The sequence below is a fragment of the Channa argus genome, chromosome 14, assembly GCF_033026475.1.
Source record: "Channa argus isolate prfri chromosome 14, Channa argus male v1.0, whole genome shotgun sequence".
Taxonomy (NCBI): Eukaryota; Metazoa; Chordata; class Actinopteri; order Anabantiformes; family Channidae; genus Channa; species Channa argus.
Window position 1 is genome coordinate 12434306 of NC_090210.1, and position 20551 is coordinate 12454856.

Genomic DNA, 20551 nt, shown 5'->3' on the forward strand with positions numbered 1-20551 from the left:
TTTAAATCACATATATAACTGAGAATGTTTTTTCTCCTTTTTTGGAAATATGTTTCGCTAGCCAAGAAATCTTTGCAGTTATGAAAGCCTTTAGAGAATGCAACAAATGAATGAAAATCTGAATTCAGTGTCCTGTGTGATCAATTTGTTTCTATGGAAAATATCAAAACAATTTGGGAAAACTGAACGATAAGAACGTTTACAGGATGCATCTTTGGTCCATGTACATGTTCACACTACAAATAGCAACAAATGTAAAACTGCAGTAAATGACAAACCAAAAACAGCGGATCCAGTAACAGGATGCCCCCTTTTTTTTATCACAAATAGGTTTACAAATGTGTTTTCTCAAGTACAAAACAGATACAGATTCCATGTACTTTTACTTAATTGGAGTATTCACATGTATGGTCACTTTTATTCCACTACAATTTGGGACATATATATCAGCAATATGTCAACTGCATCTAGTTGACAGATATAGTTTCTACTTGTTCATTCTTAAAAAAAAATACATTAAGTTAATAAATATGAAAGCATTATTATAGATAAACAGCCATCCGTATAAAAAGGGAATGAAGTCAGCTCCTCTTTCACCTGCTGCTGTTATTGGTCCACACTGAGTTCTTGGGTAGGATGGATCTTATTTATTAATTACTACTGCAACAATTTTCACCTCCAAAGTTTGTGTAGATCACAAATGTACAACTTACTCAGTCAAGGTTACACATTTGATTATAAAAGACCACATTTGACCATTTGACCATTTGACCCAAGACAACATATTTCACATTTAAACCTACGAAACAAAGAAAACAAGCAAAATATACAGCACTTCAATATGAAGTGGACTTGAAGATGATAAACTCTTGGTTAGTCAGTGAAACAGCAAGCAACCGAAATAACATAGTATTCACAGAAAATAAAACTTTGTTAGAGCAGCTTTTAAGTATTTAGGAATAAAATTTACAAATGGACAGTGATAATCTTGTAGAGCCTGATTTGCTCAAATAAAAATTGAAATGTTTTAAGGAATATCACAACATACTTGTGCTTTTATATACACAGGGCAGACAACAAACGGTGAGACTCCAGCTTCAATTAGCTACTAATAATAGCCACAGTTTCTCAACACCTATGGCTGGAGAACAACTCGAAAATGCAGAGGTATTTTTTATTATATTGAAGTCAGATACGATCGTCACTAAATGTTTTGTTCTGTTTGCAAAATTCTGTATTATTTGCAGTTTTTTGTTTAAACATGGGCCAGTGATTTATCTGTAAGTCATTATAACAGCCGCTCCTCTAAGTGCACCAAGGCCCTTTTTTATTGACCCCATTATTTACACAGACTACCTATCTAAGAGGCCTACAGTGGTAAACTCTTTGTTTACATTCAAACTGAAGCAAAGGTGTATTTGGACCAAATATTTCAAAAGAAAACTTAATGTAAAAAACACAATTAAGCATCTGTGTTTTTATGGTTTAGTTAAAATTAATTTCCAATGTATCTTCTTATAAAATGACAAGTGAGATAAATCCCACAGATGTATATTAGAACCTGCATATTGTTTGTTTTCAACAGCAACTACTAAAACAATGACAGCATATAAATGTATACAGCATGTGTCATATGTGCAAAATATACAGATAATCAAAATTTAAAGCACATAGCTAAAGGAACTCCAAACATAATCTGGAGTAAAAAGGGAGTCAAAAGTCTTTCTGCAAGTGTCTCTCTCTAAGGTTGCTGCTGGTACTGTCCCTCTGTGGCTGTGTTATAGTCATCCAGGACACTCTGCATGTAATCAAAGGTGGGCCTGTCTTCAGGTTTGTTCTTCCAGCAGGACATCATGATCTCGTAGAGCTCAGGGGGACAAGTGTCAGGCCGGGGCATACGGTAGCCCCTCTGCACAGAGGACATCACCTCTACTTTACTCATACCTGAGGATAATACACACAGATGTGGTGGGGTGAGTGTGCTATAGAGAGAAAGTAACAGTAGTTTTGAGAGTAATGTAAAATAATTATACTAGGTCAAAAAGGATGATGATAGCATTGGAACTCTACACACACTGTGGCAGTCAATGGATTGTGTCCATATATTGTAGTAGTAGATACTAAATTCTACCAGTAGAGGGCAGAAAATACCAGCAGACAGCACATACATGAGCTAATTTATTCCATATAAAGCATTACAGCTTGAGTAATTTAACTTTAGGTCAGTTTGTATTAATCAATTTATCAACCAAATATTGCAAATATCTGATGGAAGCCTCAGGCATTATTTATGTCATTACGTTATGACTGATAGCAATAACACAGTGGTAGAAAAATTACACAGTTTTTTTTTGTTATAGAAATACAATAACGACAGCTGTGCAGTAAAGAAGTATTACCAAGTATTACTCAACCCTGTCTTCCAAAAATAATACGTTTTCCTGGAAACTTCTCAGAGTGCTTATTGTGTATGTTACTGGAATTTGTTTCTTTTTTCTTTTTTGTCCTTTCGGCTTATCCTGTGAGTTCATGGTCGCGACAGCATGTTGATTTGGCAGTTTTTTATAACGGATGTCCTTCCTGACGCAACCCTCCCCAATTCCTACCAGGTTTGGACCAACTCTGCACAGCTGGGGATGGGAATGGGCTGTTAGGGGTTAAGTGTCTTGCCCAGAGACACTTCGACATAGAGCTGGGACCGGGGATCGAATCACTGACTATATGGTCCGTGGACGACTGCTTTTACCAACTGATTACTAAATTATTAGAACAAATACATCCCGCAGCATTTAAATAAGGCTGGTTGAAGTACATCAAACTAAAACAATGCATCATTCATTTTAAAGTCGGTTTGTAGTCACTGCTGTCAAATATGTGTAATGCAATAAATCACTAATTCTCTCTTTAATGCTGTGAGTAGAAAAACAGCATCAAATTTTAATGTTTAAGTTAACTTCAGGTACTGCAAACACATCCAGGCAGTGTTTTCTATAAAAACTGTCAGGATCACTAACTTCACCTTCTTTGCAGTCACTTCCTGTTCCTGGACCCTTCACATTCACTGCGCTTCACTAATCACCACTAATCAGTTTGACCTGCTCTCACTCCTTTGTTTATTTACCTCCTCAGTTCCCCTAAGCAAGCTGCCAGATCGTCTGCATTCTCACCGCGACTTTCCAGCCTTCACTTTCCAGGTCATCATTTCTATCTACGGTTCCGAACACACCACATTTATTGACCTGACTCTGCCTGCCACTCTGGTTTTATGAGTAACCGCTTCCTACTGACTCTCTGTTGCCTAATGAAGGACTAGTGATTATGAGAACTGTTATCTGCCCATAAAGAATAAAGATTATCACAAGCCCTTGTAACCACATCATTATAAGGAGTTGATTTATTCTCTGGTTACCTGTATCAAGGACTTTTCCAGTAATACCAAGTAAATATTCACTAAAGGATTCTCATGTATGCCCATGTTATGAACCAAGTTAAAGTCATGAAAGGAATTTATGGAGGCCAGAGCTAAGGGACTATTCTTGGCTTGGTGCACTTTTGTATGCTTTGGATATCATGTCGCTAAGAGGGATTTCGAGATTGGACATTCGCCATGGCTACATTCCACTACCAAGCCTGCCTCTGTGTTACTGATCCAGACCACTACATTTTCCCCAGTGGACCCTCCTCCGACCGGTTGTCTACCCTTTCTTCAAGCTACTCATCCTCGCTGCATTTAGGGATCTATCTACACTGCCAGGACCATACTCCACTCTTCCCCATGAGACCTCTGCCTCTCCTCCAGACTCCGATCATCTCCATATTCACTCTAGTAAGTCTTGATTCATGTTTAGACTCCATATCCCACAAGTCATGCTAAATGAGTTGGAGGATTTACTACATCTCCATCCTGCTTTGCCACCTATATTTTATAATAAACTTAATTTAACTGAACTATTGTGTCAAGCCCCTTATTGGGTCCAGCCTTAAAACCAGCCCTTTACAAAAACAGAACTTACTATAATAAATGTTGCCTTTTTCCCATGGTAGTAAAAGTGCTGCAGGTACTTAGTGTAATGCCAACTTAGTAAAATAAAACCACTACTACTAGTAATAATACACCATTGTTGACGTGTAAAATGACACCACTAATCGCCATGACAAAGACTTAACTTTGTGTACCTGGGTAAGGGATTTTTCCATAGGTGATGATCTCGTAGAGCAGAACTCCAAAGGACCACATGTCTGACTTGATGGTGAAGGAGCCATAGTTAATGGCCTCTGGAGCGGTCCACTTGATGGGGAATTTAGCTCCTGCAGACCACACACACAGTTAGTCTACACACACACACACACACACTTGAAAGATATGTTATGAATAAACCTGTGAGCCACAAATAGAATGCAAATAATCCATTGTATGTAACACTCTGCAGTGGAAACATTTATTTTAAGTGTCTCTTGGATTCAGAACAGTGATCATTTGTCTTACCTAGCTTTTGAATTTTTATAACAGACTGTGTCAGTGTCCTGGTCTTGTGTAAAATGTTATGGTCATTGCAAAGTGGACATGTGGTGATGAACCAATAAGTGAAACTAAAAGTCAGTCATTTCAAAGAAGTAGCCTCTTCTGCTTATAGCTCCCAAGAGGGGGATTTTTGCATGGATGTGTCACAGTGTCGGGTCATGGAGTCTGGTCATTTGTGATAAGAAATGTCTCTTGCTCATATTTCTCAGAATGAAAACACACAAACACAAAGTACCCTCTCTGGCGGAGTACTCATCATCCTCTATAACTCTGGCCAGTCCGAAGTCGGCTATTTTACAGAGCAGGCTCTCTGACACCAGCACATTAGCCGCTCTCAGGTCTCGGTGGATATAATTCCTCTTCTCTATGTACGCCATCCCCTCTGCTATCTGCAATGGAACAGGACAATTAGAATGTCTCTGTCTGAACAATTTCCCAGGGTTCATTCAAAAAGATGAGTAATAATGAAAAACCAATACAAAACTGATGGAAAACGTGAGAATAAAGACATACCTTTGATCATTTTGAGTTATGCTTTTGCTCTTAAAGCACATGTTGTAGTGATAATCATTACTCGACTTATTACTAGACACTTTATTCGCTCACATACAGTTTTGTGCAAAACGCCACCGCATCCTGTATCCAACCAGGCACATCTTGCACCTCTGGTCTCTGACTTTTCAACACTCAGTGTGAACAAAGAAGACTTAAAATGCTTCTAGCAAATCATCAACAAAACCATCCTCTTCAACTGAAAATCAAAGAACCGTGTCTTAGTGCATCATGGAAAACATTATTTTTACCATAAATTCTACCTCTTTGGAAATCGTGTCGACTCCCACTGACAACACAGACACAGAAACCCCCCAGCCTCAAATCCTCACTGATTACAATAACCTATTATAACCCTGACTCTCAAAATATCTTTATATTTGATTATTATTGTTGTCACTGTAATGTAGTGTTTGTTGTTACTAATATTGTTAGAATATTCAATTCTCTGCCATCATTGCTATAAAACTGTATTTTTTTTTTCTTCTATTCTCGTTTTTTGCCTTTTGGATCTTACTCTGCTTTTTTTAAAAACAGCCTTAATTTGCATAAATGCTCATCAACCCACAAACGCACATGCACACAGACACACACACACACACACAATGCAAGACCGAACATTTCCCAATTTTTTGGTCTTGTTTTCTAAAAAAAATACAATTGTCAGGTGAATTATAACTATTTACAGTTCAATAAATGTTTGAAGTTTTCAAAATTCCCTTTACTTTAAAATGGCAAAAAAGTAAAAAAAAAAACATTTTTTTTAAATCAACCCAATATTTAATACCCATTTATCTAATACAAATGTCCTTTATCATTAGAATTAGCCAAAATGCCTTATCGACTGCTTCATTGTTTTTAGCTGTGTGGTAGGAGGCTTTGTTTTAAAATCTTCTGATATTGAGCTGCAGCAGTCATTGTTCCTTCCAGAGCCCCAGTGCTTGGTGCTGAAAAATAAAATCCCCAAAGCGTAGGTGAGAATCCACCATGTGGTTTATTTCCACACAAACCTGTATGGATTCTGACCAAAAATTCAACTTTGATCTCATCAGACCACACAATCTTGTTCAATAACTGATTTGGTTTGTTCATATCTTCCTTATGTGTGTGCTGCCTTATGTCTAGAAGTAAGCAGTAGCTTTCTGCCTGCTTTTCAGGTCCCCTGCTGTTTTTTGGGGGGGATTCTTTCATAGCTCTTGAGCAAGTGTCTTAGCAGATCTTTGCAGTGTTTTCCTGGAAGAGTCTTAGTCAATGTGTCTTCCATTTGTGGGTTGTGGTTTTTACAGATAGTACTTAAGTACAATAAGTAATCTGCACACTTCAAATCCTTTGAAATATTTTTCCCGAAAGCCCTGAAAGCAGTTTTCTTGATCCCATTGATTTTGTTGCCCTCAGAAAACTGCTTGAGCCTCTACGCACTTGCAAATTTTGAGTGCCCAGTTTAACAGACCTAGTGAGGTCCAAGAGGGTTTATCAAGGGAGATATCATTTTTAATATTTTACTATAGTACTCCTTGACCTGTTTTGTTCCTCTGACAATGAAGGAACATTTGCACTAGCTGAATGTGTAATATTATTATGTTGATAAACATTCTTTGTTTTACTTTTTGCCATTTCTGGGATGCAAAGTTCCCCACTCAAATGTATGTGGGTGTTTAACAGTGTAAAGGTTACATTTTTGCATATTCAACTATCTAACACAAAGGAGATTTTGGTTATTAACTAGAGTTAGAAATGTACCGGCTGAAGTTTCCTTATACTTGCAGTAGTATACTTACAGAGTTCTTTAGAAGAATCTTTATAGGAAATTATTAGGAAATTGTTGGCCGATATAAACCATGAGGCATTAAAAAAATCACGTTTAAAACCCAGACGTTTGCATTAAGCAAATATAGATGAAAACCCAAAGGGAGTCACATCCGCACCCGGAAGCTATGTGTCAAAAGGATCACTATTCCAAACAGATTTGACTTCCACCGTGTTTTCTGAGGTACAGCATACATAACCGCCTGCATCTTCCTTTTCACTCTGGTTATGGAGTTTTACAAACATATGTTTAGAAAACATAGATATCTTCTTCCTTGGCTTTGTTGATCTCATCAACCACACCCTCTCAGTCTGGGTCTCGCAGCACCGCAACACAAAACTTCGTTAGAGGACTTTAAAAGCGAAAGGTCAGAGTTTTAGATTAGGTTATTGTTCCTCTTTTCAGTTTAGCAATGGAAACTGTGACGTTTGACTGTGACAACCACAAGGACAGTGAGCTGCGGGATCCAAGAGACATAACACAGTCAGCTGTCGTAATCACCTGTGCTGAGAAATCGGTGAGCTTGGGTAATTGCAGCCTGCATCCTTCATTAGTCTTTAAGAAATCTAGTAGGCTCCCTGAAGACAAGAGAGAGTGAGAAAGAATATTTTTTTGGTTATTTCACAAGTCACTGCAGATAAAAATATCAGCTACATGAGTCAAAACACATCATTTACCGTTCGCCATAAATTCCGTGATTATGTATATGGGTTCTGTTACGGTGACCACAGCGTAAAGCCGCACCAGCCTGTGGTGCTGCAGCGTCTTCATGACATTGGCTTCGTCCATGAAGGCTTCGACTGTCATGGTGCCCGGCTTCAGAGTCTTAACCGCTACTTTGGTTGTGTTGTTGTAGTAAGCTGATTGTGCAGAATGGAGAAAATCATTACATATCTATGAAATACACAAATCTGCTTCACATGCTGTATGTCTTCAGTATCTTCACTGCCACAAACTTGTAATAATCTGTATATTCATGAAAAATGATCAATCTTCATTTTAATTAAGGCACCAACAAATAGCAGTAGGTCACAATTTTCAGGTGCAACACTGCACTGTATATTTCTGTAATTTCTTTTTTCATTTTGCACTAAGGTTCTGGTAAAGAATAAAAAAATGCACATAATATAACAGGAAGTAAAACGTAGATTCTTCATCATCTAAGAAGAATGTCACAATCAATAGTGCACAATGCTATTGTCACTGTACAGCAAATGCCTGAATTCAGTATTTTGAATTCCATAGCTGTGTAAGCTTTAAAGTTCAAGCTGAGAAAACCCTGTTGAGATTATCAAGGTTTTTGCTTCATAAATTAGAGCACATTCACACATTCAGGGAGTCTTTTTTTTACTCTTTATACGCGAACGTACTATTTTGGTAAATCAGGAAAGTGACCATTCTAAATTAGAAAGACAAGCGAGGTATCAGACAGATGTCATTGAAGCCCACGCTAATCTAAAGTCTAATCGTGTGAAAACACAACAATGACGCAGCAACAGCCCGTGGATTCTAAATAGACTGAATGCAAAAAGCTTTTGACACTTTTCAAATGGCACTTGTCCATCATTAACTTGTTCTAAATTCCAAGTACATTGTTTTCGTCTCCACAGCTAATGTTTTTGACAACTTCCAAGGAAAAAGACTTGAATTGAAACCCACATATCTCTGGGTTAATTGGTGACTCTAAATTTCCCATAGGTGTGAATGGTTTTTTGTCTGTGTATGTCTCTCTGTGATGGCCCAGAGATAGGCTGCTGGGTGTAGCCCACCTGTAGTCCAATGGCATCTAGGATAGGCTCCAGCCCCCCACGACCCAAATAGCATAAGTGGTTACAGATAATGGATGGATGAAAGTACCTGACAATAGAGATTTTATTCACTTCTTAGTTTTCAGTAGATGTACCTACTAAACTGTCCACAGTGTGCACTTCCTTCTTGTTTTAAAGATCTGCGCTAAAGGTTGTGTAAGCACTTAGTCGGCAATAATGCATTTTTTAAAATAGGATAAAAATAAGAAACTGGACAAAGCCTTTGATAACAGTAGTATAACTATCAGGGCACATCAGGACATGTACAGTTCTGTGAATGTGCATCACCAATCCCAGTCCTTCAAATCACTGCCACTGTCAGACTCCAACATTTCCTCTATAGATAAAAACACTGTCAACATTTATCTACACATGAATGTGATTTGTCTTACTCAGTTCAGTCACAGGGGTGTGGACACATTTGAGCATATTTTTTTGGAATGAGCATGTAAACCAAAACATTACCTCTAATACAAACCAAAAATATGTTACAAACCTAATCATTTTTGTTTTCTTTAGAGGGAAATGAAACTTCCCTGTAGCTTTTACTTCTGCAGGCCTGAATTTCCAGTGAACAATAAAAAGGAATTCAAAATCCCTGCATCTCCAAAATATTGAGTATTGTTTGCATTCCCAGAGTTGGTAAAAACTTTTTCATCTGCATTGTGAGAAATTGTAAAACCTTTAAGTTGTGCACTTTGATTTTGTGCCATATATATTTTTTTTTTTAGGCATTTTAATGAAAGCTGTATCAGGCACAATGTAAAATGCAACTCACAGCAACTGTCATTTTAAGCCAAATATATGAAGTAATGTGTCCCTTTGCATAGTTTCGAAAACAATTTATTTTTACTTTATGTTTTTTAACACAGGGTGGTGTTACCACCATGCTTTACCTGGAAGGCCAGGGGAAAGATTAAATAATGGTTAAAAAACACTCACCCATCCAGACTTCTCCAAACTGCCCAGCTCCTAGTTTTTTCACCATTTTAATTGAGTCTTTTGAAATTTCCCATGCATCTTTATCCCAGGGCTTCTGAGCTTTGGGTTTCACACATGGACGTTCCAGTTTACGACACAGGCCATCTGCTTTACCTGGAAGACGCACACACATATACACATCCTTAAATCTACTGTACTGTCTGCTTTAGCGTTTAACATGTCGGTGAATTACATGACAGCAAAATCTCATATCATTTTCAATAACAAACTCCAAATGATTCTAATGCAAGTTTAACTGAGGTGATGAGCCTAGATTAGCATCAACACAGATGTGTTATCGTCACAGTGAGGTTGCCAGTTTGCATGTTCTCCCAGTGTGTGTTTTTGGCTGAATTCTAATGGCTTAACTTCCTTTTGTAGACAAACCACAAAACTACTGCTCTCAGTGCAGCACTAGATCCAAGTTGTTTGGTTAAATGTGAAACAATGTGTGTATGACCACAGGTGAAACAGACCATCTGCACAGAGATCAGCAAAACACTGCTTTTCAGATCCTGATTTCCAGAGTCATACTCACTGTGGTAGTGTTTGATCATGAGGCCGATGTCAATGAAAGAAATTTTTGGAGAGATGTAGTAGCCTCCATTATCTAACATTCTGATCTTATAGTGTTTGACAGAATCTATCCCCCGGGGGTCCACGTCTCTGATCGACATCGAGTAACTTCCTGTGTACAATGAAAGAGACTGGTTGGTGATTCCGAATGGTTTCAACGTAAAGTAGAAGTGCAGTCCGAGATCCATATAATAAAAGTGGAGATATACCTTTTGACGTTTCACTTTCCCTGATGAGATAAGAGCCTGGTTTGTTTGCTGGAGCCAACAGCTGCCTCTCTGCATCCTTCCTCGTTATATCTTTAAAAAACCACCTGCAATGAACAGAAAACATGCTGAATACGCAAAATGAACACAGTCCCTATATTATATCCCCAAATATCTCACATGTACTTTTACAAGTTTCAATATCATTCACTCTGTAGTGTAGATTGTGAAGTTTTTGCATGATCAAGCCTGTTAGGAAACAAACAACAAACTGTTGATCTTTTTAGATGTACTGACTTACTCTTCTGTTTCCATGGTGTCAGCTTGGGCGACATAATTGGATGGGATGAATCCTTCTTTGTTGGTTGTCAGTGACTTTGCTTTCCACCACTCACCATGTCTGCAATAAATATTGATACATTTTACACGGTAATTATCAGTGTCCATAATTATCAGTGTGAATATTTTCTAAAGCGACTGTTTATTTTAAAACACTGTTGTATTTTTAACTTTAGTAGAAATTAAGATATGTACGTTTGGAAACTCCTAGCTGATGCAAGAGTCTGTGTTGTCTCAACTTTTGAGTTTATCAGGTTTAAAGGTTTTTTCCTTACATAAGCGAACATTTCACTGGATGACATTTCATTAAAACACTCACTCTTCTAAGACTTTCAGCTTTTCTCCTTTCTTGAATCCTAAGTCGTCTGGGTGAGTGGCTTGATATGGGTAAAGTCCAACCACTAATTTCTCAATGCCCCTTTGCTCTAAAAGATGACACAAGATATTTTAACATGTTAAATATTAAACAACAAAATTATTATGCATAACACTTAAATCTTAATACAGTACATGATGTGATACAACTAGGGATATAAACCACTGCATTGCAATTTTCAGCCAGTGTGAGGTTTTAGCAACTGTGGGAGTTTTAACATGACACTAACATGCTTCACATGGGCTTTTGTAACTTTTTAACAAGCATTCAACACATGTTAGCAAACCAGCAAAGCTAATCTGCTAAAACAAAGATGAAATATAATTAATGGACAGGAATGAAATAAGTAAAGAACACGACATAGGCAACAGTAGAGTACACTACCTTGCATATTCTGGAACACTTGACCAGGTAACAGGGAGTTACTCTGCAAAAGCAGACCAAGAGATTGCAATGTCAGAAACAGTGTCAAACTTTTTTTTTCTCTGTAATTTTTACACATTCACAAAGATTTTTGATCAGTGTGAGAGATGAGGAAGTTCTGTTGATAAAAAAAATATGAGTAACTAGTTTTTTGAATGACAAGTAATAGTAGTGTTCCTGAATTGTTCCTGAGTTAAATAATCTCCAGTATAATGCATGGCTTTTAAACTTTGGTACTTATTTATAATGTCACACAGAACAGACATCAGTGTTCCATTCTCTACTACTGACATTCTGATGTTGCCCAGCTCTCTGTCTACTTACTATGTTGTTTTTTGCATTGGAGGTGGGGTCTCTGACATAGTGGGATTGGTGGGATTGGTCGGTACGTACAGTCTGCTGGTGGATCTTCCCCTCCACACCTCTGCTCACGCCTTCACTCAGCGTGGACTCCATACAGCCCATCCTGCCTGCAGGAGGAAGTGAGAAAAAGGAAGGGTGAAGTGGACTGTAAAACATTTACCCATTACAGCTGTGGAGACAAACAACACTTCAATACTTCATGTCAAACACCTGTGACTTCTCAGTTTTGAACGGTAAAAATAAGAGAACCATCCCGCAGATGTTAATTCTTCATTTTCTATCACTAAATGTTTTGAAAATAAAAGTCAAAGGGGAAATTAACATATACTCTCAGCAGCCAAAAAGCAACAGTAGGGGTGGCATATCCTCAATCTAACACAGAGAGCATAACCACCACCCAAACCATACTTAGTTATAAATAGTTATAAAGTGTTATGAAGTAGCAAACCCTCACTTTGCAAAGGTTGATGTCCAAATGTCTTTTTATAGCTACTACTTGTTCTGTCACTGTCAGGTGTATAAAACGAGGTGTGAACACAGCCTCTGAAATGCAGAAGCTACTGAGAGTTGTGCTGCAGTAGGTTTGCCAGCTTAACAAAAACTTAAAATAAGGAGTTCAAGCCTTTACTTAAGTACAATGTTGCCCATAAAGTTGAAATAAAATATTTTTTACCTCTTCTCATGAAATTCTTGTGACAATGTGATAAATGGATAAATGCACTGACAGCACACGTTTTCACTTGTCCACCACTAAGTAGTTTAGTTCCTCAGGAACAAAACTAGGAACTATGTGATGTTGAACTGAAAACAAATTAATTATGCACAAAATGTGCATAACTATATGTGGTTTTAAGAACCACAGTACTTTAAAGTGAATGCAGTTGGCACGGCAACATGCTCACTCTGACATTACCACAGTAACATCCTGATGTGTTGCATGCGTAATGTTCACCACGTTCACCATCTTATTAACACATGCAATGGTAAGAAGTAATAAAACGATGGTACGGTCATAGAAAAAAACAATGAGTTTCTAAGAGGAAATGCTAAATCTGGACGTTATTACACACTCGTCACTGTTTAGCCTCACCTGACTTCCTCCTTCATTCTTATCATGATACTGGGCTGTGAGAACTCTTTGGAAAATGTTGGTCTGTCATGGTACAGATTGAATGCCCCTCACTACTATCTTTTCTCTCTCGGTAAATTGTTCAAAGTCTGTCAGTTGTACTGGCTTATCCAACCTTTGTGTGTGACGCATTACCTCAGTTACAGATGCTTTGCTTATCCCACTTTTCTGCACTATAGCAAAAATGGCTTGTGTTGGTTGACATATTTAGTGTATACACACACACACATATATACATATATATGTGTGTGTGTGTGTGTGTGTATATATATATATATATATATATATATATATATATATATATATAATGTGTATGTGTATGAATGTAATCTAACGTCATTTGAAATAAGCTTTATTGAAGGGTGACAGGGTGACAGCTGCAGAAGCAAACACTGTTGCTCTCTCAACAGGAAACTGAAGTGCATGATAGAACAAGACAAACAGACAGAGGAACCCAGCCTGTCTCATGGGGCAATGGATGCTCTTTAAAACTGCAGAAACCCTAGAGGAGGAGTTCTACATATTTGGTGGATCTTACAATGGTGCTGTCTGGTTAGCGGAAAGGTAAACTAGGTCAGACTTGAGTGGTGTGAACAATAAAGAGGCACACCCAACAGCACAGAATCCATAGTAAAATCATAAACATAAAACTTTATTAGTGTTAATATTACTGTTTGCCTCCAACAGCTGCTCAAAAAACACACCGACAGCACAGGTTTTCCACCACGCAGTATTTTACTTCCTGCCAAAAAAAAGTTTTATTATGTGATGTGATTGAAAATTGGAAACAAATTAATAGTTTTCCATTCTTATACGAATGTAATGTGATGTAATGAGTACCGCAGTACTTTAAAGTAAATGCAGCTGGCACGGCAACATGCTCACACTGACATTACATCCTGATGCGTAACATGCATAATGTTTATCATGGTGACCATCTTATTAACATTTGTGAATTAAAAGTGAAGCAGGAAGTACACCTGAGTTAGATGGGAATGTCATATTTGATTATTGAACAAGTTTCGACACGATGAAAAACAGGTGACAAACAAAGTTATTAGAATATATTCTGAAGGGGATCAGATCCATCCAATGGACATTGGATGGATCTAGCCGCTTTTAGCTCCAAAAAAAATAGTCCCAGCAAAGTAATTTTTTCCATCAGTTTGGGATAGAGTCAGTACAAAAGAGAAGAAGAGTGGAAGAAAATGTGTAAGAAAATGTCCAAAATACAAACTGTTGTATATGGAAAATTTTATTTTGAACAGGAAACATCCAAAAATTAGTTTGGCAATAAAATGGATATTCTTTTCTCAACTCTACTGTAATGACAAAGTGTTTTGAGATCACTGATCTGACTCCCATGGCAACAATGACCAAGGCTCATGAGTGTTGTACATTATAGTTTAGTATATCACGCTCTCTGAATCTTTCATTTCATTCCATTGCATCCACTGCATGTTTCCTCAGAGCACTGTCTTTCCTATGGAAATCAAGTTTCTGATGCAATGCAGTGCAGTGCAGCACAACACAAGTGGACTGGGCTGACCTGAATGTGACTTAGATTGACTGCACGAGAGCACCAAACATTTATGGTACCTTTTGTATACAAAAAAAGTACCAGGTTTGAGCAGAAAATGTGTACACATGAAAACCTAAATTTGAGCTTTATAATCTAACATCTTTCCTCTATTAGCAATGAAAGAGGGAGCTAGTGTAATGAAAGGAGAGAGAGACGAGAACGGGAGATAATCCATTGTGAACGTGATGCAAATAACTGATTAATCTCATCGCACTTACAACAGTGCAACCTAAAGTCTACATTAAACCATGTTGGAGGTGTTGGTTAATCATATCGAACCCAATTTAAAGCTTCGTAAACCAACAATACTGTAATCTGAGGGTTAACTCTCCTTTACACTGAAGAGAAATGTAACAGATGATTTTTTTATTAGACTCTTTTAACGCACCTTTTGGTCATGGATTAAAGTTTAAAACCTAGCCTACAGTACGTGGATGACTTTTAGTGATGAGTGAACCAGCTCTGAAGGCTCACAATAACCTGAAGAACATATGTGACTAGAACAGTATAATTCATACTTCACAGGTATTCGAGCTTACCTCTTTCAGTGAGTATCTCTGGTTCAGTCCTTAAAGTCCTCAGATGTCCTCTGTGTTTTCTTCATCAGACTGACACGCTGCCTGTCTGACACATAGGTGGAGTTTGGCTTGACAACTTAGGTTTTGCTAGTCGACATGGACTGTTACACACAGACACCAGAATGAGGAACACAGAGAAACTGGTCGGGGATTTTTCTTTCTTACTGAAACTTCCTGGTACAATTGTCTAATGATTATTTGCATAATCAGCAAAACACACTGACACCGGGGCATAGCAGACAGATGGTCTTTCAGTCCTTTATAGACAGAAATAATACATTTGTTAATGTTGAAAAACAGAGGAACTTCATAAAATTTTGTTCAAAGATCAACATAATGAAAATAGATTTAATACCAACAAATTTCATAATTAAAAATAACAATTGCTTAAACATTTTTGTCATACCCTCAATCTCCTTTAGTTTTGGTTATATGTGTGTTAATTATTTCTTCACATTCTTGGTAGTTTTGACCATATTTTGGGTGTACTGCATGTTGTAGTAGATTCAATAAATTCACCCACAGTGCTCTCTGTTGGCCAAACTGCACAAGTACAACGCATCACAGGAAACATGTCAACTTTACTGTCATCAGTTATTTATTTGACTTTGACACAAGTAGAAAATATGGTCACAGACAGTCAGACAAACACATTTAGCACACATGTCTACATGCTGACCTGCCATGTGTCTACATGCTGAATTCGGAAACAACTGGTCGTACACAGTGTTGTTTAAGTGGGTCACTATACAGTCACATGGCAGTTTAAACTTGAAAACCTGAACTTGAATAGTTATTATAAAAAAGAGTTCTAGTCACCCTATTATCAGCATGAATAAGAAGAAGACACAGTGGAAAAGTTAACAGTGAGGTTAGAATGAGCAAAACTGCGTTGAAGAATTGAAAATTGCATGCATGGATAATGATTATTTGATGTTTCCATTATTAAGTAGAGAACTTGTAGTTCCGTCTCTGTCCAGGATAGAAATGTTCACACAAACATATAATGGAAGCCTCACTGTGTTTTGCATATCTACATTTAAAGAACAGATTTGACATTTAGGCAAATACAGAAATTCAATAAACTGCCGAGAGTCAGGTGAGAAGGTGAGAAGGTGAGAAGGTGTACGTATTCCTCTGTAAGAGAAATACGTAGCTGGAGCCAACACCCACTTACAGGAGCTTAGCTTAGCTGACTAGTTTAGCCATTGGTCAACATAAACCCAGCTTCTATTTCTGCTCCTATCTTTTGCCAGGAAACCAAAGTCCATTTCAGTGCGACTTCACTGATTTACAGCTTTATGTTTTTTTACTTTAGGTCGTGCATGTAAGTAAATGGCACACAGCTTCCACCTGCCTTTCATAGTGTATATTAAAATATCTAATCTATGACAAAGTCCTCCAGATAAGGTCTTTCAGTTCAAAATATATCCAATTGCAGAAAAGCAGATTGACTGTGACAGTACATCCTCTTTATTATAAATTAGCCGATGACATCATCTGAAATACATGGAAGCCAGAGGGAAGTTTAACACCATTCAAAGGCATGTACTTGCCAAACAAGAGCCATTGGATACAAGTGGAAAATCAGTGAAGTTGTCCTTCAATGAACAACACAAAAAAAAGATGAAGAAAAGACTATTGTCTTTACCTGATCAGGGGTTGAATTAACAGATACTCTTATCATCTAGCTCAGCTTAGGTTAAGTGGGGAAACAACTAATCAGAACAAAACCAGCAAAGCAAAAAGCAAAACATCTGCTCCCTTTTTTAAAAAATTAAACATGACTAAGAAAGTGGTGCACCTTAGATTTGCTGGTAGGAGGATCACACTACCTTCGGACACAGCTAGACTAACCATTTCCCCTGGCTTCTAGTCTTTAAGTTCAGCCTACCCTCTCCAGCTACATGTCTACAGGACTGACATGACACTGGCATCAATTAACAGATTTCAAAAAGTGTCAAGCTATTACTTTGAGTTTGTGATTACAATGACATCAATGGAAAAGTAAAGATTTTTTTAATGCAGTGCTACACCATCAGCATTTCTTTAATTAATCACTGAACTGCTGAAACAAGTCATCCATACTAAGTGTAAATGTATTGTTAGGTATTGTTAGTGTCTCACACACACAGTACACGTCTGGATTTTGTTCATCAACAATCTGTGAACTTTCAGTAATCTCACCAAACCACAGTGATGTTGTTTGTGGTCTTTTCCAGCTCTACTAGAGTTGAATAGTCCTGTTCCCTCCACAGTATTCAAGTCAATTTGAAGGAAGCACAAACCATCATCTGGCAATAGAACCTCTATCAGCATCACTACCTCTAAAGTATAAACACACTTGTCCCACTGTGACCCGTTACATCAGCACATCGGGGATTTAACAAATTGCCTACACTAACACAGAACTTACATAGGATCTCTGGCTTTGTTCTCTTTTCTTTCCAGTCATCCAGCCTGTATGTTTAGCAGCTATAACTGAAAGAAAAGCCAGCTATACAAGAGCTACGGGTTTGTCTTTCTGCTTCTCCGGAAGCGCCCTGCCAAGTGTCCATTATTCTAGTACACAGCAGAGCCACGGGTATATAAGAGCACTGCGTGATCACATACAGTAGCCCCTACAGTGGATTTTTATGTGTGAATGCCCCACTCACAAGCACCTCAGCAGCAGCGTTGCTACCCTCAGGCTACCAGCCCACTTTGGACAAACGGCTTCATTATAATGGCAGCTGGACTCCATGCTGTCTGTCCACTGAGGCCAGTGCATGTCTGGTTAGCTGTTCCTCTGCTCAGCCTCCCTCTGGGCTGACGAGGATGAGCTCTGGCTGTCTTCAGCGCCCTCTCCATCTGCAGATAAACAAGGAATGGGAGAATTTGCACAATCATTCCCTGGCTTTTTAGCTACATTACTTTTCCATCCAGAAAGCTAGAGGTTTCACTTCATGTCAGTGTGACATGAAAATCAGGTCAATGCCTTTCTGAATGAAAGATTTATGATCTCCATCAGCTTTGTTCTTTGGAAAAAATAAACCTGTGTTTGCCTAACATAAAATACTGTAGTCTTGACTACAGTAAAATGAATATACATATCACTAATTATGCTTATGGCTAAGAAAAGAATGTCAGTTTGCATTGTTTCTGCAGCACCAAGCCCTAGGTACACTTTTTTAGAATTATGATGATTTCATAGTCCACCATGATTTGAGTGCTTGTTAAGGTTAATATTTCTAATGAACCAGACTTACAACAATACAACCTTGTCTCCAAATTCCTGTGCAACTAAACTGCAAATGCAATTAAATGTTTGCAGGGAACTTAATATACTGGATAAATCATGCTCCAATATGACATTTCCCTCCCCCTGTCAAAGAACAACATAATACAAACGTACATGCATGACTGCATAATATTTACAGTATTCAGTCAGTTTACCTCCCCCTCCTGTGTTGATGTGCAGCTGGGAAAGAGACAGGGTGAGGGGCAGTTCTCGTCCCTCAGGATCGGAGGGACTCTGCAGGATATCGTGCAGTGCGTTCCGCCGTCCCGTCCTGCCAGACGCAATGAAGTCAGCATACGTTGCCTCAACATCCGACATCGCTTGTGCATTGTTCACACAGCAGCACCTATAAGAAGAGGGTCAGCTTCACTAAACACTCTAGTTGTTTGCCTCCATGTAACAGAAAGTGAAGATGTTTTTATATGATTCTCCAGTGTCAAAGAGTGATGTAACAATACACTAGGTGCTCACATAACTTCCTTTATTCATATATATATATATATATATATATATATATATGTATATATATATACATATGGACAATTACTGGGTGGGCCTATAAGGCATCAGAGGAATCAGAGTTCAATATCTCTTACAGATCTTATTTAAGAGATAGACATTAACCAAGAATGTATTAAAAATGTTCCCAAAGAGTTGAGATTTACCAAACAGAGACAAAACATTTTTAGAGAAAATCTATCGGCTCTAAAGAATTTTTAGGGCAAACACTGGAAAACACTTTCTTGGAAACTTTTCCTAAAAGAACCAGATATAAAAGTTTACACATTACACTTAATCATTTTCTATGCATGTCATTTAGTCTAAAAGACAAATATTAGTCAAATTTGAAATGACCTACAGAACAAGGCACCAAAAAAAAAAAAAAAAAGAGGAAAACTTAAAATTACCTAAAAAAAATTACCCATAAAAAACCTAAAAGAGTCAAAAACGACCCCCACTTATAAAGGTCAAAAAGAGACCTGGGGTTGGGGGCCCTTTTCATGTCTGTGCCCAGGGGCCAATTTTTCTCATAAGCTGTCCATGTGCATAGTCCTCTGTACTTACTGTAAAACCAGTTTCTCAAAGCTGTAGTAGTAACATGACTATCTTTATTCATTTAAAGAATTTATTTGAAACCTTTAGACCTGCATTTCATGGCTACTGTCATTTTAAAAAGGTTTTTAGATGTTTTTATTTTATTTTCTAGCTTCACTGTTTGGACTATCTACAGCTAAACCAGGTAGCCCAGCTGTAATTAGGCCCATAATTCAAGTATCAATTCAAACCGGGACTACAAGTCAAATTAGATCCATAAAATTAGTCATGACTCGTGCTTTTATTGCCCTTCTTACCTCCAGTGATAGCTCTTCCTGTGTTAGGCTACGACCCGCAGCTACATTGCTAAGGAGTGACTTCACCTACATGGCAGTGTGACGGGCCCGGCATCACTTCCAAAAACCACACAACCCAAACCAACAACAACAAAAAGCACCAAAACCGAGCAGAGTTCAGTCGAAACCAAACCCGTCAGGCTATAAACCGCGATGTGTCAGCCCATAAAAACTAACTGAAGAATATTAATCACATCTGTAGGATGTTGTAATGGGTCCCCAGTCTCTTCTCCGTGGCCGTTGCATCTTCCTCGTTCGCGACCAATTAGCAGCCAGCAAACGGCGCCTGAGCGCTGATTGGACATCAGACACAAAAGGATGAGAGGAGAGAGCTGTGAGCAGCATCGAGGCTGCTGATGCGTTCACAATCACCACGTGAAAATGACAGAAATCCCTCTAGTTGTTACTTTACATAAAGAGGCAAAACATAAATATACAAAAAAGTATGGCACTTCATTGAATAGTGCAGTTTTAGTGGAAAGACTTTGAGCCAATTTTTAAGTTTTCTACATGAAGGCAAAAGCTACTCCACTGAGTGAGGAGAAACAATAGTTTTAATTATTTTCAAGAAAAGGAGTAGGTGTGATGGTGCGGGGCTGACAGCATTTTTGATCTATTCAGAATTTAAAAAAAAACAT

General features: G+C 38.0%; 2 protein-coding genes across 3 annotated transcripts; both read right to left on the reverse strand.

Annotated features, from left to right (window-relative positions):
- Positions 1 to 123: 123 nt before the first annotated feature.
- On the reverse strand, positions 124 to 15373 carry lyn (LYN proto-oncogene, Src family tyrosine kinase). Of its 2 annotated transcripts, none has more exons than XM_067474459.1 (13): positions 15204 to 15373; positions 11984 to 12060; positions 11552 to 11594; positions 11111 to 11216; positions 10754 to 10852; positions 10456 to 10559; positions 10209 to 10358; positions 9632 to 9784; positions 7559 to 7741; positions 7383 to 7459; positions 4758 to 4911; positions 4177 to 4308; positions 124 to 1944 (listed from the first exon to the last, which is right to left on the reverse strand). In XM_067474459.1, exons 2-13 carry the CDS (start codon positions 12053 to 12055, stop codon positions 1742 to 1744), a joined length of 1476 nt encoding a protein of 491 aa, XP_067330560.1. In that variant the 5' UTR covers positions 12056 to 12060; positions 15204 to 15373; the 3' UTR covers positions 124 to 1741. The 2 variants fall into 2 exon arrangements, with proteins under 2 accessions (XP_067330560.1, XP_067330559.1); XM_067474458.1 differs by having other exon boundaries at positions 11915 to 12060; positions 15204 to 15372.
- Positions 15374 to 15654: 281 nt separating this feature from the next.
- pkia (cAMP-dependent protein kinase inhibitor alpha) lies at positions 15655 to 20201 on the reverse strand. The gene is made up of 3 exons (XM_067475564.1): positions 19875 to 20201; positions 18678 to 18868; positions 15655 to 18092 (listed from the first exon to the last, which is right to left on the reverse strand). The coding sequence occupies exons 2-3, from the start codon at positions 18838 to 18840 to the stop codon at positions 18019 to 18021; spliced, it is 237 nt and encodes a 78-aa protein (XP_067331665.1). The 5' UTR covers positions 18841 to 18868; positions 19875 to 20201; the 3' UTR covers positions 15655 to 18018.
- Between the last annotated feature and the right edge of the window lie 350 nt (positions 20202 to 20551).

Excerpts from the sequence above, each read along its gene's own strand:
- lyn (XM_067474458.1), bottom strand. The coding sequence starts at position 12,055 with ATGGGCTGTATGGAGTCCACGCTGAGTGAAGGCGTGAGCAGAGGTGTG. Across the intron at positions 11,217-11,551 it reads AGTGTTCCAGAATATGCAAG|AGCAAAGGGGCATTGAGAAA; the intron begins GTAGTGTACTCT and ends GTCATCTTTTAG. Across the intron at positions 10,853-11,110 it reads AAGCTGAAAGTCTTAGAAGA|ACATGGTGAGTGGTGGAAAG; the intron begins GTGAGTGTTTTA and ends TATTTATTGCAG.
- pkia (XM_067475564.1), bottom strand. The coding sequence starts at position 18,840 with ATGTCGGATGTTGAGGCAACGTATGCTGACTTCATTGCGTCTGGCAGG. Across the intron at positions 18,093-18,677 it reads CATCAACACAGGAGGGGGAG|ATGGAGAGGGCGCTGAAGAC; the intron begins GTAAACTGACTG and ends GTTTATCTGCAG.